At 45.4% G+C, this 17,629-nt stretch overlaps 1 protein-coding gene across 4 annotated transcripts in view; it reads right to left on the bottom strand.

Moving 5' to 3' along the window:
- Positions 1–17,629, bottom strand: part of LOC139049592 (phospholipid-transporting ATPase ABCA3-like) — a 420,980-nt gene that overhangs the window by 124,515 nt on the left and 278,836 nt on the right. For all 4 annotated transcript variants that reach the window (XM_070525151.1, XM_070525150.1, XM_070525152.1 and 1 more), the window contains 3 exons: positions 9,016–9,434; positions 7,820–7,945; positions 334–519 (listed from right to left, as the gene is read on the bottom strand). In XM_070525151.1, the coding sequence (XP_070381252.1) occupies positions 334–519; positions 7,820–7,945; positions 9,016–9,434 (731 nt within the window). The remainder of the gene's footprint in view (positions 1–333; positions 520–7,819; positions 7,946–9,015; positions 9,435–17,629) is intronic.

Raw genomic sequence — 17,629 nt, 5'->3', positions numbered from 1 at the left:
GAGAATTATCGATATTATTTGCAGCATCTTTAGTTAAGCAGGTGTGGAAAGCACCTTTAGGAGAAAAGAAAGTCTGTATAGTCTATGAAACTTGGCTTAGAAAAGTATATGCTTTTCCTCAAAAAGCTGCTTTGTACAAAAAGAAATAGTTGTCGCCCACGTTCTCCACTAAAATAATAAACTTTTCGTTATATCCAGCTCAACATGACGACTGAAGCGCTGAAGTGTGCAGGACTTCTTAAAATTCCCGAGGAGGGGCTGCACACTACGCCCTACTGTCAAGCAGCCAGAAAGCGTTCGTCTGCGTAAAGAGGACAAATATATGTACTGCACCTTTCACTTTGCCACGGACACCCAATTGCCGCAGGAGCTTGCACTGCTCGCTCTGGGTTATGTCGTTCCACACCTTGAGGAGCATGGACAGCAGCGCATAAGGACCAAAGAGAATCGCCACGTAGTCCACGGTGTCTGATGATGTCACCACCACAAGAATGGTTCTCGCTATTACAGTCGCTGCACCTGGAAACCAAAGAGGCGCCACAGGATTGTAAAGTTCGCTTGAGAATGAAATCCCGGAAGATGCACCTAAATATCTAGTGCCAGGGAAACTAAGATTAGCTTGTCAGTATCAGTAGTTACGCATATGCGGCACGATGAGGCAGGCATGGCCTCGGAGATTTCAGCCGGCAATCTCGGAGGCGACGTAGTAGGCGAATTCAGTACTGCGGAACGCCGCAAAGTGGGGCAAGTCTCATGACCTGCAACACGTTCGTGCTTTGAAGATTAGGTAAAAATGTTCTATTTGTCCCGGGGTCCAACGATGATGCTACTTCTCCTCGAATACGGCGATTTCTTTCTTTATAAGCCGCATCGGTTTCCGTCCTGGTTTGCTGTTGCCTGTCGCGGGTGCGATAATTTCCTGCCATTCGCTGTACGCGTAACATCGCTCGGCTCAGCTGGAAGCAAGGCTGGCCTCCGAAACCCATGTACGAGGCACAGACGTTGTGGTATCATTCACCAGAAAAAGATTTCGCAAGGGCCCCTTGTCGTTTTGCGCATTTCGATGCTCTTTGTTTACTGTGCATGCATCCCGCTCTCACCCAGGTCCATGAAGTGCCATTTAGTGTAGCGCACCTGCGACCGACCACGTTTAGACCAATTCTGTAGAGATGTACCTTATTAAGGTATCCCATGATAGCTTTGCGCCACCGTTTACATATATACAATGGTCTCTGAGTGTCCCTGCAATGCTCCCAAAGAGAGGAAAGTTTCACCTCCGTTTTTTTGACGCCGCTTCGCACCCGTACTCGCCAAGTGCCATCACGTGGCCTATCATGACGTCAGATATTCTTCCACGCTGCAGAAAAGCCAACTTAACGAAGGCGACGCCGAGTTCTCGTGGCCTTCAACTCCATCAACGTCGCAATCCGCAGCTTCCACAAACGAATGACATGAATGACATTTCGTGACATAAATAGCATGACGTGACATAAATAACGTGCACGCATGACGTATCGTATGACATAAATGATGTGATGTCATGAATGATGCAAATTGTAACGACATCACATGACACGCGTGGTATCAAAAGAATGGCATTGCATGGATAGCATGATACGCAAACATGACATGTATGGCATGCACGCATGGCATTATGTGCTGGGCGGAATCGACGATACAAGTATCTTATATACTATCTCAGATCCTCTTTGAGCATGTTGTATCTGTACCATGATACGTCTTGCAAGAAGTGTATCAGTATGTGTATTTCCGATGCATGAAAGAATGTATCGTGTACCTTAAGGCATGGGGAATGGCATCTCAGGCACGAACATGATTTGCATGTATGACATGCATGCGTGAGTTAACAGGAATGACAGTTCATGACATGCACGACCACGAGTACATACCTGTGCGGGCAAAGCTAGCAATACATTACCTGATGTGAATGACTCGACATAAATAACGTCGCAGCAGTGCACGTCATATTATTCATTTCGTAGTTTACGCAAATCATATCACAATAATGACATGCATCGACAAATTATTACAGGGCGTGAAAACCATGATATATCATCCACGTTGTGAATACGTGTTATGTCATGCATGCTACTCATAATATGCCATGCATGTTACGAATGCATATCATTTTTGACATCTCATATACATACCCTGATATGAAAAGACCACGATGGCAGCACGACTCAATGAAGGATTTGATCATCACACTCTTGACATTGATGCCACGAATAGCATTTGATGCCATGCATATTGTGATTATATTGTTGTAAAAGTGGTGTAGGTAAAGAAACGATAAATGACTGCTACGGCACCAAGACGGCGTAGAGGCCCGTTCACGCTAGACCGACGCGATGCCGATTAAGGTCTGCCGACTGCAGGCGACAGCGCTTTACGTCTCATCGGCACCCCTGTCCAACGTCCAACTACACCGACGTAAACAGCCTGCAGACAGATCGCTGATCGCCGTGTCGGCAGAGATTTATGCGCATACTTCAGAGCCATTTGTTAAATATAGTAACTAAATTAAACGGGCTATATGAATAGACTTTATTACTTCCCTTTAGATCTGACGTTGTAAAAATTGCGTTTACTTACCCAGTGTAGCTAACTTGCAACTAAATCCTTCTTCGCGCCTAAACAGACACTCAGAACAATGGTATGTGCCACGGCCACGCACAAAATATGGCTTTCAAACATTAGGTCATTGCTTGTCGAAGACATTAAATGAATTCAAGATTTCTTAAGTAAACGCTTGCACACTCTCTAACACTTCTGTTTCAATCATGCTGTGTTAAGTACGAGTATGTTCACAGCTAAAGTTCACTTTTCGTAAAATATTCTTTCTGTGGATATCATGTTTTCTCATTTCACACCGACGTTGAAATGTATATTTTGTTTGTTGTCATGCTGCCTTGGTGAATCCGGGACGTCGAGCTAGTCAAGCTTTTTTTAATGCAGCTTTCTTTTTTCCTCGTTCCAACCACTCATCTGAAACTCCATGTATGTGATAAATAAGTGAACTTGAAATGAACTTGAACGTCAGAACCATACACGACTGAACATGGCACGACGCCTTGCCCGAAGCGGCACCGCTTTGGATCTAACAAATTGCCGCCCTGCACTTTTTCGTACCATCGATGCCAATGCTGCATGACATTTTGAGTCAGCCAATGATGCTTCGACAACAAAGTATTGGCGACAGCGCTGTTTCCAAGATGCATTCTCGATTTCTTGACCCATTAGGCCTAACATAGGCGGCTGTAGACCGTTTCATTGGCGAGGAGGAACGTAGCCTCGAACAAGCACGCAGTGACGCCCTCTTTCGCAAACTGGTATGTTCGGATGGCCGTTTCTCCCAGCAGCAGCTTCGAAGGGTAGCGGTGTCATTTCTGAATTAGTGCGGTTCTTGCGTGTTTCGTCTGTTATTGCTGCGATTTCGAACGACTCAGTCGCAATGGGTTACTATTATGCTTATTCGACTGCAAAAATATTTCTCGGAAGCGAATGTGAACTCCCTCTACAGCCGCCGTGACTCTGTGGAGCCCAGCATTGCCAGCGTAAACAGAAAGCAACAGAAGCCCTCAACTACGTCGGGTGTATGTTCAAGTTTTTTTTTAGTCAGAGCCCGGCGACGAACTCGGCACCCATAATCAAACTGGGATGGAAACTAAACGTCCGTAATCGAGTCGCTGAACTATAGTGCCAATGGACGAAGTAAGCCGTTTCTTCTTACACGCACTATAAAGTTATTCTGTTAAAATGTGTTCTAAGATTATCATTCTTAGCTACCAACTTTTAGGCGAAAGTTGAGCAGGGACGTATCACGAAATATTAGACGCCAATGAAGAAAAGGAACGTGTGTTCTTTGTCGTTCACCAACGAAAAGCGTACCTATCACGTTCCACCCGCCTGTAGTTCGCAAGAGCTTTCCCATTCTTTCGAATCTTGGAACCAAGCTGTGTGGCCGATGCCGCCCAACGCGTACTGCATTACTTGCTGCTGCGCGCCTGTTGCAGTGGTGAAGTTGTTCTGTTTTCAGCTCTGTCGAGTCGGCGAGGCGGCCTTGCACAGCCACCACTTGACACCCACGAGTAGGCGTATTCTTAACGCGTCGCGTGCGTCTGGTTCATGACGCTATATTCGCGGCCACTGTCGCCAGGTATTTTATCGACTACTCCATGTTAACTGCCCATCCGGTGGACTTTTTTTTACAGCTTTTTTCAAGCGTCGCTGTTTTTGCCTTTTGTCTCAAATTTCCGGGCGCTGCTGTTGCTGTTGTGGTCTAGGGGCCCTGTAACGTAAAACTATTCCAATCTCTATATACTGCAATCTCCTGAGGCCAAATTTACGCTACCATGGACGCAAGCATAGGGCGGTAACAAGCAGCGTTGTTTGAAAAGCTCAATCAAAGTCGGTTCTCTTTCAGAGGATGTCACTTTCTTTTGCTTTCAAAGCGAACAGCATTGCCTATATTGGGCAGTTTTTCTTATCTAATTGGCTGAGACGAGGCGAGGAGCTCGCTCAAGTGGAGGGAGTACCGATGAGGCCGGGCTGGGCCGAGCCAGCACAGTGAAAATAGATAACAGGATGAGGAGGTTGGTGCCGGCGTATTCGACAGGTCCGCTTCCCCTTAGCTTACGGTGTCTGGGCGAAAATCGTGGCGGCGCGTAATGGAAGGTTAGAAATGCCGCCAAAATGGATCCTCAGCAAAGACGAATTGGCAGGGTAATATCGCATACGTGCTGAAAGGTCTCAGTAATGTTATATTGTGAAGCATTTTTTTTTGTACTCAAATCGCGCTTCATGGCAACTTCGAGTAGTGAGCGCGACAGCGATCGGCAGATGACCATCTTCTATTCCTTTCGTGAAGGGGCAGTCTCCGGCTATTCAGGAAAAAATGTAGTTCTTTTCGGCATATTAATGCATCTTTAAAGCGTACACGTCACTTTGACTCGGTGAGTTTTCGTGGTTTTGAGACATCGCGTGACAGGGCGGTGAAGTGGGTGCAGCCCGAAAACTTTTGACCAATAATCCGAGGGTTAATGGCTAAAAGGAGTCGAATCAGAAGTAACAACTTTTTTTTTGTTCGGTGCACTGATGCATAATTAGTGTGTTCGCGTCATATCAGATGGGGAGCCATCGCGGTTTTCGTGACGTCGCGTGACAAGCGAAGGGGGTGGGGGTGGTTGAGAAACGTTTTTGACCAATCTGAAGGGCTGATTGAAAAGTTGGAATAGTTTTACGCTGCAGCGCCCCAAGTCACCTTCACGCGGTGATCTTTTGTGGCTTTCTGACGTGGCGAGACATCCAGGCGAAGTAGGCGCAACGCGACGACGTTTTTCCCACAGCAAGTGGTCAAATGGCACCGGTTTTACTAAGGGCAAAAAAAGGCGTCGAATCAAAAAATATTTATTTGAAATTCATTAAATAGTAATCGCTGTCCACACATATGAAACGGGGCGTTTCTGTGGTTTTAGTGACGTCACGTGACAGACAGGTTCGGTGGGGCATGGGTAGAAAATTTTTCGAGCAATCGCGGAGGGCTCACTGCAGAATTGGAACAGAATTTTTTAGAACAGGTTTACGAGATAGCATTGTAGCTCGCGCATGCCTCTGGCTTTCATGCAGCATCTGCAGATGACGCTCGCCTTCGCGCATCCCGACCGGCGCCTGCGCGGTTGTGCGTTTCGCAGGTTGTGCGCATTGCACGTGCTGGGCTTGCTTTCCTATGCGAGAAAAATGCAGGTGCTGGGCTGTGGAGGTTGTATGCTGGGCTGTGATAGCCTAAATAATACACCCCATAGATATTGTAAATTATGGTAGATAGCTTGAAGAGAGAGCTTAGAGCGGGTGTCTCTGCCGGTAGCGTTGGTGAAGAATCACGCTGTGCTGCCGCGTCCGTATGTCGAATGTCTTAACGCTCCTTTCCAGCACTAGAATGCGCAACAGCAGTCCCCTTGCTGAATAGATGTTGTTGAGAAAATGTTCCTCTGTATATTTCTGCCGTGACAGGTTGTGCCATGTGAGACAATGATAATGGTCTGCCTTATCAATGATTATAAACAACGACGCACAACGCCTCAAGCAAACACGCCTCCCTGTGTGTTCTAAGAACTACGCAGACAAAGAGCAGTGGTGCCCGCAAGGTAACGTTTGACATCTACTCACCACTGGCATATTGTACTAAACGCTTAAGAAATTACACATTCGCCGGCAACATTACCGCTAATTATCGTGAGTCAACCCAAATAGCATACAAAGCATTGCTTACATCAATACCCAAAGTGCGTTGGATCAACATAATTTTTAATGGTGGATGTCCTTGCGCCAGGTAAAAAGTGCTTCGCAAATACTGCCGGGAAAATTTTAGGGGCATCTCAATTCTGTTATCTGAATTAAGATATACGCTGGAGCGCTACAGAGCCCGACACACGGAAAAATTTCCATTTCTTGTTCTCGTACGTTTGTCTGCATGGATAAATTGTCGGGTTACTTGCTTCGTGGAAGCGTAATCCCGTAGCATGCCAACAACTAAAGCTATGACCTGTTGTAATTAAGGGCGGCCTTCTTGGCTTCTACTCACTGTCATGCTAAGGTTCTATTTTGGCAACGCTATTTTGTAGTGATGCCTCTTTCTGTCCTAATGCCTTTTCGAAGTACATGTAAATCGAAAAAGGCATCGCTACAAAGTAGCCCTGGTTATCGGCGACTTCCACCACGTTGTTGAATTCACTACCTTCACAGCTCTGATTGGCCCAGGGAGCTGCTAATTGCCTCACGATAGTTGAAAATACTGCCGCTACAGAGTTGGACAGCATAAGGGAATTTGCCGACGTCTAAAATAGTACCCTTGGCTTCGTTAAAACTCCGCAAAGGAAGAATCTCACCGATGGTCATCTCCTTCATTACAGATAAGAAAGACAATAGAAAACTCGCGTGACGTCTCTAGCGAAACAGAATCACAGGCAAGGTGCCATCTAGATCGCCTGATGATGATGGTGATTGTGTTTTTACGTCACTAGGACCAGTTCTGGTGAAAGAACGCCGAACACTTTATGCAATGAGATGAGAATGTATGGTTCATGAAGTCGAGCATGTAACGTGCTAGTAACATCCACAGTTTTGCTGCATGTTATCTGCAGTGTAAGCTATTTTGCACCATAAAGCGTGCCTAAGGGTGTGAATCCTTTTATACCTCACACCCTTACACCTTTATGGGTATGAGAGCTTGAGGCGTAGACCAATTTACACTATCGTGCAGTGATGGTGTAAATGGTCTATGGTAAATGGTGCAAATGGTAACACAAATGGTGTAAATTAGATTAGAGTGTGGGACACCCATCTCTGTAGCAGCTGGAGTGGTTTCACTGTTGCAATAACAAATCCAAGCATTTATCGCGTGTACCATTGGATTAATTCAAACGCGATTATGTTGAAACTGGTTTCAAATTTGCGCTTGCATTTGTAACGGCAGCTTACTGCAGGCTTCAATCCTGCTCATTTGCAACGGCAGCCTACTTAGAAGCCGTATACAGGAGCGCATGACATTGCAATGCCATGCCATGACGCGTAACCGGCGTTGTGATCAATTATCTTTTATTCCTGTTCGTATTTCAATTTGCTTTGACGGCACGTACCAGCTTCCGCAACGCCCTTCCTTGCTTCCCCTCTGCGCTTAAGCACATGTGGACTCACTTGAAAGAATTAACCCACAACTTTCTTCATCACAATGTGTAGGGGCTCCAGAGGATGTGTCGTTAAATGTCACCAGCGACCTGCAGATACTGTTGCTGCTTACCTCCAACGAAGAAGGTAGTAAAAATCCGACCCACTGCAGAGCCTGCGGTCTCTGTGGTATCCGCCGTCACGTAGCCATACGCGATTGCTAGAGGCTCAGCGGACAAGAAAGTGAGCAGGAAGAAGCCTATAGAAAGAAAACAATATGCAACATATTTGCACGGGCGTATGACACAAAACTCGTAATTATCACATATGATCACCATCACTTTTCTCCGGCTTACCAACCTCATCTCACAGCACCAGTGACCTTTTTGGCACTGTAGAAGTGAAATATTCTGAACCAACTCAATTTGTTTTTCTCCTTAACGTCAATTTCAACAGAATTTTCCAGGCGTCCAAATCAAGGTAGCAAATAATAATGAGACACGTTGGGCTTGTTAGAGTTAAATGTTACAGCTAGACATGCGTTGGTAACGGGGCTCCATGTGGGGGTACGCCAAGGACCGACTTCCACTGTGCAATAATAATAATAATAATAATAATAATAATAATAATAATAATAATAATAATAATAATAATAATAATAATAATAATAATATATTGCCCTCAAAAATAAAAGCAGCATAATTAGGCCGGTCAAAGCATCAGTTGGCTTGTAGGACCGTCCTATCGATATGATGCACATGACCAAAAAGCAAATACATAAATTGATGGGACTTGTAGAATAAAGAAATAACACCAATAACAAAAAAATGGAAAAGAACAGGATAACATTTGGTTAGTCGGCTTAAAACAAAGGAAGTTAACGAAGTAAGCATTATGACGCAAAAATGTTGTTGAGGTTAATTTCACCATAGCTGCTTTAATTTTTTAATAATAGTAATAATAAGTTCATTTCCCATCAAAAAGGATGTACGATGCTGCAGGTAAAAGCTACACGAGCAAACGGCAGCTTGACAGGGGCGCGCAGCCCCCCTTCGGGGCGGCAGTAAAAAAAGGTTACAGTAAGGAAATCAACGGCGAAAACATAGACAGGCACAGATATGCACTCAAGGACTGAACATGAACACAAATATCAAACAATGAGAAAGTTTAGATACCTTGTACATAGTGTTGCCCTATTTCAGTTTCAGGTATTTTTTAAATGTCAACGGTACTTGTATTCGGGAGAGTGGGCAGGGTGAATGACTCCGCGCAACCATAGGCGCGACATCGACGTCCCGAAAGAGTACGCAAAGAGCGCATAGAACGTACCGGCCGAGCGCAACGGGTAGGAGATGAAAGCGTAGTGGATGGCGCACCACAGCACGCTGAACAGGGCGTGGTGAAGGAAGTCGAAGACAAAGTGGGCGAAGATGAACTCGGCCCCCGAGATTCCCGTCATGAGCTGCACGTCTCGGGCTCCACTCAGCCGCTCGGCCACCGGAAACGAGGAGTACGCGGCGAAGGCCAACGAGTAGGTGAAAGCGAAGAACATCCACTCTTGCCAAGCTAAGAAGCGTGAGGCAACAAAGGCCAGAGCCTTTTGCAGATCGCCCGATGGCAGGTAAGCGATGGTGACGTCGATCAGCGCCGTCGGTTGGGCCGTCAGAGCTCGCAGCCGAGCAGTGTCCACCAGGTTGACCACGACGGCAAGTGCGACGGCGCTCGTAGGGTTGGCCATCATTCGTATGCTGCGCGGACGCGAGTTCAGATGTGTGGTCAGGCACGACCCAAGGAAGAGGGGGGGGGGGGGGGGGGGGGGCAGGGGGGCTCGCCCCCTCGAAAGAAAGACACATACCCCCCCCCCCCCCCTTTCCCGTCTACGCCACCACTTCTCACACACATGCATAAAGAACTGTCAAATCAATGTTCAGAGATGACAACCATTCGGCGGTCAACATTTTACTGCCTTTTTCGGTCCTTTTCGATGGCTGTAGTTATCGGCGTCTCCTGAAAAGGGAAGCCCAGTTTCCGCATCAATTCGGTGCCCGCGCGATTAATTCGAGAGGCACTCAGTTGTCAGCGTCTATTCAAAGGTCACGCGCATCGTTGTTGTTTCGTTAGTTCAACCGTCTTCGTTTAGACTGATCCAGGGACCAGGCAAGAGATTCGGTTTGTGGTCAGTTGGTCTGTATGCACGTGGAAAGAGATAACGCCAATTGAGTTTAACTTTTGCTTTTGCTTCAATATTTCATCGAGTAACGGCTACCGCGACGCTGACAGATTCTCGCTGAAAGATTCTCGCCGTGATATGGGCTAAATAAGGTGGAAAATAAGATAATGCGGCACAGCGTCCATCATCGAACCCTGCAATAACCCTTGAACTTATAGGCAATATGACTGTCACCCGTTTACTCGTTTGGTTTTTCCCTAATTGTACAGCTCTTTTCGTGCAAAATTGGCAACTGGAAACAAGAGTCGCAAGGATTTGAGAAATTAAGCGATCTACTAAGGGAGAGAGCCAAGGCAACAGCCAAGCAGGAAGGAAAAGCGAAAATTAACAAAATTAACCGTCGTTTATACAAAATATTTATGGACCAACGTCTTATTTAAAATCGAAATAGAGAAAACGCCGCCGCAAGTGGAAGTCAACCCTGTGTGTTCTGAAAGACGCTTGTACAGTTATCATTCGAACCGCCTAACGTAGCCACTTCTCTGCTTTGCTTGTGCAGGTGTGTTTCTAACCTTCCGGGGTGAGCGCTGTATGTCTGTAATCGCAGCTTCCTGCGCCATACGTGGTTGTCCGCGACTGGCGGCCACGCATCGTTACAAACTTGCCAAATAACAACACGAGTCGGTTGTGGCACTTAACTTGTTAAAGCAGAAAACGAAAGATCCATAAGAACTGTGATTGTGCCGCAAATATACGTTTCTCTATAATTCTTCCAGAGCTAATTTAACAAACGCTACTATAGTCGGATAAACTTATGTCTGCAATGAAGCCCGGTCCACGCCCTCAAAACCGCCAAATTCAATTATTAGCGCATACTTTATATCTTTTCCCTCGCCTATTATAGTGGAATGGCGAATGCCTAATTCTCTATTGAATAGAAATAACATGCTTGCTTCGCTACAACTATTTGTTGTGAAGTTTCACTTCAGTTTGGCAGTGAAGTTTCATGAGTATGACGGGTGCAGCAGTGAAATAAACTGCACCGCAGACTTTTGAAGATTGAAATGCTCAAACTCCATACATTTTGTTCATGTCTGTTGCACACCTCATTGGTTCCGCCGATGAAGACTCTTCAGGAACAGTAGACGCTCTGGAGGTATCAAGTGCGACGCCTTTTTGAAGGGGCCGCATGACGACCATTTTGTTTGCTTCTGTGATTGGCTGGTGGAGTAAATAAACTTCGCGCGGTCATTGGGCTTTGTTGCAAACTGCTGTTTCTTTTTTAAGTTCTATTCTACTAAATCAATATTTATTTTACACTTTCGCTTCTTTACTTTTTCTTGGCAGTGTTCTTCCTGCGCTTCTTTGCTGCGCGAGTCCATGTGACGTGGTTCTTTGTTTGTCAAGTAAAGGAGAGGTGTATCGCATAGGCGTACCCGTAGAATACATCTTATTTCACTTCTTTTTTTGTGGGTTTAGGTGTTTCTATGGCGAATGGTGGGCGTTATTAACATTTGTACTAGTAATGGAACCCCCCTCATTTGCATGGAAAAGTTACCTCGGATTGGCCCCCCCCACCCCCCCGTAAAATTATCCTGGGTACGTGCCTGCATGTGGTATAGAAAAAGTGGCCTCTGCGATGTACACTTTCGATTCCGCAAATGTTTTCGGTGCTAGTGCTTAGCGAAAGCATAGTCCTCGAGATGTGTTTCTCTTCATTGCACGAAATAAGGGTTGTTAGAGATGACCAGCGCCATTCTATCGACTTCCAGCAAACTGCCGCCCGCCGTCACATCTAGGTCACGGCAAGACGAAATTGTTGCTCACTCGAAAACATATAGGGTTTTTCTATATTGTTTTTTTTTATGCTACACCAAATTGTCTAATATTTGACTGTGGCTGATAGCACATTTCTAATCCTTGAGATAAATTACTTGTTGAGGCGGCCATTACTTGTACTAGAAATCAAACATTCCTAATTCAATAATTAACATAAAGACGTTATTTGCTGTTCTAATGATTTAAATTCACCACCATCATCATCATCATCATCAGCCTGGTTACGCCCACTGCAGGGCAAACGCCTCTCCCGTACGTCTCACTACACCGGTCATGTAATAATTGTGGCCATGTTGTCCCTGCAATCTTCTTAATCTCATCCGCCCACCCTAACTTTCTGCCACTCCCTGCCACGCTTCCCTTCCTTTGGAATCCAGTCCGTAACTCTTAATGATCAGCGGTTATCTTCCCTCCCCATTACATGTCCTGCCCATGCCGATTTCTTTGTATTGATTTCAACTAACATGTCATTAACTCCCGTTAGTTCCCTCACCCAATCTACTCTTTTCTTATCCCTTAATGTTACAACCATCCTTCTTCTTTCCATGGCTAGTTTCATCGTCCTCAATTTAAATAGAACCCTTTTCGTGAGCCTCCAGGTTTCTGCCCCGTACGTGAGTACTGGTAAGACACAGGTGTTATACACTTTTCTCGTGATAGATAATGGCAACCTGCTGTTCATGATCTGAGAATGCCTGCCAAACGCACCCCAACTTATTCTCATTTTTCTGATTATTTCAGTCACATGATCCCGATTGGCGGTCACTACCTGTCAGAAGTAGATCTATTCCCTTACCAATTCCTGTGCCTCGCTACCTATCGTAAACTGCTGTTCTCTTCCCGAGACTGTTAAACATTACTTTAGTTTTCTGCAGATCCATTTTTATACCCACCCTTTTGCTTTGCCTCACTTACATTGCTCACATTATATTCATTGCTCACGTATTATTGCGATATCAATTACGTGGACTCTTCAGGCGCATTTCTGCCGTCGCCGTGGTGTTCCCTATCAAGTCCAAACACGATAACAGCGTCGCCGCACGCCGTACGCTGTATGTGTGAGTAAAAAATCTGCGAGGCTTTTTTACAATTTTACAAGACAATCGCGGCTCAGTCTCGCACGCGCGACGGAAGAAGGCAGGGCGGGAGCACACTGCCTTCCCTTCTATGGCGCACAAGGCACGGGGGGGGGGGGGGGGGGGGCTTGTTTTACTTCTTCGGCTGCTGCTTACGGCGCGGCCGCGTGGGCAGCGTTTCTTGAAAGCGATCTGCGCAACATGCGAGCCCGCGCCCTCCCCGTCTTCACACCGATCTGTGATGTGGACAAGTATGCCACGCCGACTGTCGGGAGCTTCTAATGCGCTGTGCTTTCGACGTTTAGTTCGCGTTGAAACGAGAGACAGCACAGAAAAGTCAATGCTCTAGCTGCTGCTGCCGCGTTTCCTCATTCCACCGTCTTGACAGCGAGTTTCTGCGGTCATCGAGCGAGATTTTTCCTTGTTTACCTGTGTGCGAGTGACACAGCACTTGACAACTGAGTTAGTAAGCGAACGTTTGCATCTTTATACGGCGGATAACACTAATATCTTCACTTTGTCGAGCTATTTACTAATTTGCTATCGCTATGGATACTTCGTCTTTCGGGCGAGTCTACCATTTTTCAGTTAACGAAATATAGGAGTATGCAAGGCACAGCTACTTGGAACAAATCCTCATGACTACGCCCGGATCGACATATTCGAGAGTTGTAGAATTGGGGACTCAAGACTCTGAGTCCGAGTTGTGTAGGCTGCTCAGAGTTTTAGACGAGCAGCTGAGTTTGGGAAATGGGTCAAATACAGACAGCGTACGGTCGAGTGCGCGCGACGCCGTAGGACCGAAAAAGGTTGTTTGAACGCAAAAAAAAAAATTTTTTGAAAGTTTTTTTTTGTGAAATATTTTTTTGTGTGAAAACGAACGGAATGTATTTTTGAGCAAAAACGACAAACAATAAAACGTAATAAACGTAATCACTGCGTTAGTACAACAAGTTAGCTATGCTGTTTTAAAATTTAAAAAATTAATTATGGGGTTTTACGTGCCAAAACCAGTTTCTGAATATGAGCACGCCGTAGTGGAGGACTCCGAACATTTCGACCACCTGGGGTTCTTTAACGTGGAGTTGAATCTAAGTACACGGGTGTTTTCGCCCTCACCGAAATGTGGCCGCCATGGCCGGGATTCAATCCCGCGACCTCGTGCTCAGCAGCCTAACACCATAGCCACTGAGCACATGCTGTTTTAGACCCAACACTGCTTGGGGAGCCTCGCTAGTCTCCGATTTTTGGGTCTTGAGTCAACGCGAAAGGAAGAACTTAACGCTGGCTTGGGCTCTGCGCATGCATACTTCCAGCACGAAATTTTTCGAGGTTGCCAAGGCACTTGGGTACCCAATTCTACAACTCTACATTAACTTCCGAAAGGTCTGGCAAGATGCGTTGGCGTTCAAGTTACACTTTTTTAAAGAAAACGCTGTTTAATATGCACTAAAACACAAGTGTAACTGTACAGCCAATGCATGTCGTGGGACACATGGAAAATCAATAGCTCGAAACTGTAGTAGTCCTGGGTTGTGGATTCAAATGCGCCGTAATGTAACTCTTTGAAATCTAATTGGCCGTAATTATCCTAATTATTCAAATCAGCATTTTCATTTCTCCGAAGAGTAATGGCCACATAATCAAGTAATTTAAATCAAGGTTTAAAATTGTGTTATCTACCACAGACAATATTTTAAAATTTGGTCCAACTGAAAACAACACGCTTCATAGTTCCGTGTGTAAAAAAACAGTTTCTGCTTTCATGAATGATCTGCGGAGTCTTCACGCTGCTTTTCGATGCTGCATGTGAAGCAAGGGCTTCAAGGCAGTGTAGGCAATATGCTCATCTTGTTTCCTTTTTTTTTCGAGAGTTATATTTTATACAATTAGTTTTTAAATGAAAACCCGCATTTCAAACACAGGTGGACGTGGATGACCTTCTCCATCTCCTCGCCGAGTGTCCATTTGTTTACTGCAACGCCTATAAAAAGCACTCGCCCTTTAAAAAACAAAAAAAATATTGTCTGCCTTCTTTGCACCATAGCAGCTTCGTTTTGATAAGCGCGAAAGGGCATGGATTGCTCAGGACGAATAATTATTTGGGACCGCGAACGCGTCTTTAGCCTTGGTGAGTGTAACTACTTCTTGGATTTGGCGTGAGGGTATGGCTAGCTTATATACGGTGCGCTTCGACATTTCTAAGTGTTTTAGGCATTTCCACGGCTAAAAAAATAATAATTTCGCGAATGGAATGAGAAACACCTTCCGGGTGGTTGCGGCGAACATTTTTCTCGTAACGCTTTCCCAGAAAAAGAAATATTAATGCCTTGTGAATCGCTTGAAATATAGTAGGTAGTATACCTTGTTTCTGCTTGTCAAAAGTAAGTGACAGGCAATGGGTGATGTGTAGGCAAAATTGAAAGTGGGTAGCTTTATTGAGCTTTCTTCAATGGGTTGCGCATGCTAGCATTCTGAGATGTTAGTGTTTTTGCGAGTGCACCAAATACTGCCTTTTTCTCGGGCAGAAAAACAAGTTGCATTAGGATTAGATGTAGCAAAAATAGGAGAGAGGATATACGGCAGATATGTGTAGCAAGTTTTATTCCTCTGGAATGCACACTCCGCTCGAGAAAAAATTAAATATTCCAAAGTGTAATAACTGCCGCTATCAGTTATGCTTCCAAGATTAGATAGCTTATTTGACATCAAGTTCTTGTTTGCTGGGAAGCGGTGCGAGGGGGAGGGGGGGTCATTTTTGGTACAGTGAGTGACAAAGCCATAACGTTCCTGGCTTGAATACAAGTTTAGCAAGCTTTTACCAAACACTCGTTTTCCTTCTCACTTTTAGCGTTATACGCGATTCGATGTAGGTCGCCCGGGCATCCGCGGTGAACAACAAAAGGCACCTCGTTTCTCCGTGTTGAAATGCATAGGCAATGTATAGGTAACGTGCAAACGCAGTGGCGAGGTTTGCGGGCAAATTACAACCTCAGCAGTATGTTGTGTATGCAGGTTAGCTAGAGGGTTCGAACTGTTTTAGCAACAACGCCAAACTCAGCCTCCAACCCTAGTCACACTGCAAGCGGCGACCAGATCCCGTTTAGGTTAAAGGAAAAGGGAAAAGTATGGCCTCACAAAGTAAAATGTTTGTCGATGAATTATTTGAACTAAAACATTTTTTTACAACACGCCCGAAAATTTATACGCTCTATAAAGTTTCACTCGGACCAGTTGTATAAGGAAAAGTTTAAAATTTTATTACCTAACTACAGGCAACTGAAGTTTTTATTGAAACTGCCTAAAGAAACAGCTTCGATGGAAATATGGTTCTGATTCTGCAAAGTCACGTAAGTCTGCTAGCTTCTTTTTCTATAACATTACCCATGCCTCATGAACAACTAATGAAAGAGAATAGCTGGGCGATTTGCATTACAAGGATGTAAAGCCATGTGAACCAAATGAATGGCCAAAATCTTGCTTTTTTTATCATGCAGCTTGGTATTTTTTATAACAGCCTATCAATGGGACACAATGGGTGCATAGAAGAAAGAGCACAACATCCGGTGGTGATTTCAGTTTCGTATTGCCACACCGCAGTCCGCCAATATCAATTCTGGAAAAACTCGTCAGGTGTGTACATAGATGGATAACAGTTTCCCCAATAGACCTTTCACTGGCGTACGCGTTTCATATTTTGCAGCATTTTGGTTTGCAAGAAAGTTTGAGAAGCATGAAAATGCAACAAAATTTGCGACAACACTATAGTCCGTCAAGAGGGAAAATTTGAAAGAAAAAAAGGAAGACGTCGGGAGAGGGAAGAAGGAAAGGTTCAAGTGTAAGATGCCTAATTTCTCGTGGCTACGTGTGATAAGTTGAAAGCGACATCAGTAACTACGTATGACGATAAAATAAGAGGGTCGGCGCCGGATTCAATATGATGCAAGGTGACCTATTGCTTAGACAACGTTGGAACAGCAGAGGACAACAATGACTACCGATAATTGCACATGTTGGGCAAGGACAAAGTGTATGACCTGAATTGTATCATCAACGGCCAAAAAAAAAAAACATTCGGGCATTTGCCAGCCGGACCTTAATAGCTTTTGCAATCACGTTGTCAGTAATTTTGCTTTGCACAGAAACGACATGTGAATTTTTCAACTAGTCTAAGAGTCATGCTATACTTTCAATGCTCACTATACTTCCGGACAACTTTCTGAGGCTGTGAAGCCAAGGCTACAGGGGCGGAAGCTTCTGCACATGGTTGCAATGCCAAGTAGTCCGCCAGCGTTTGAAAGTGTGTTTGCTTGCTCGTAACAGACGCTGAATGGATGGAGCTACCACGTGACGCTTTCGCGTTCGCGCAGACGCGGAAAGGAAAAGCCGCTGAATAAGTAAACCTTTGCATTCAGTGGTGTGTTTCGTCTTCTTAAAGCAAACGCTTTACTAACGTCGTCGAGCACAGTGTCGCTGTCGCCGTGAATTTGACCTTCGTTTGACCCCAGCTGCGCCGTAGCCTTGAGAACGCATCACTTGACAAGACCCATGCGCTCTCCACAGCTGGGTCCGCGCCTCAAAACGTCACTCGCCGCGCGCCTGGCTTCGAGCAAAGCTCCTTAAACTTCGTAAAGTGGCGACATGCTTTGAAGAATGCCGCCTCTTCGTCGCGCGCTCTGGACGAGGCCGCGTCGCAATTGGCCCAATAGCATCACGTGGGCCCTCGCGCCGGCTTCGTTTGTTTACAGTCGTGATTCAACGCAATTTTCACTTGAGAAGAGTGCCGCCTCCTCCTCGCGCGCTCTGGCCCAAGCCGACGCCTCATCGCTCTTGGCCTAATAGCATCACTTGGGTGCGT

This window comes from Dermacentor albipictus, chromosome 9 (genome assembly GCF_038994185.2).
Source record: "Dermacentor albipictus isolate Rhodes 1998 colony chromosome 9, USDA_Dalb.pri_finalv2, whole genome shotgun sequence".
Classification (NCBI taxonomy): Eukaryota; Metazoa; Arthropoda; class Arachnida; order Ixodida; family Ixodidae; genus Dermacentor; species Dermacentor albipictus.
This window is presented reverse-complemented; position numbering and strand designations above follow the sequence as displayed.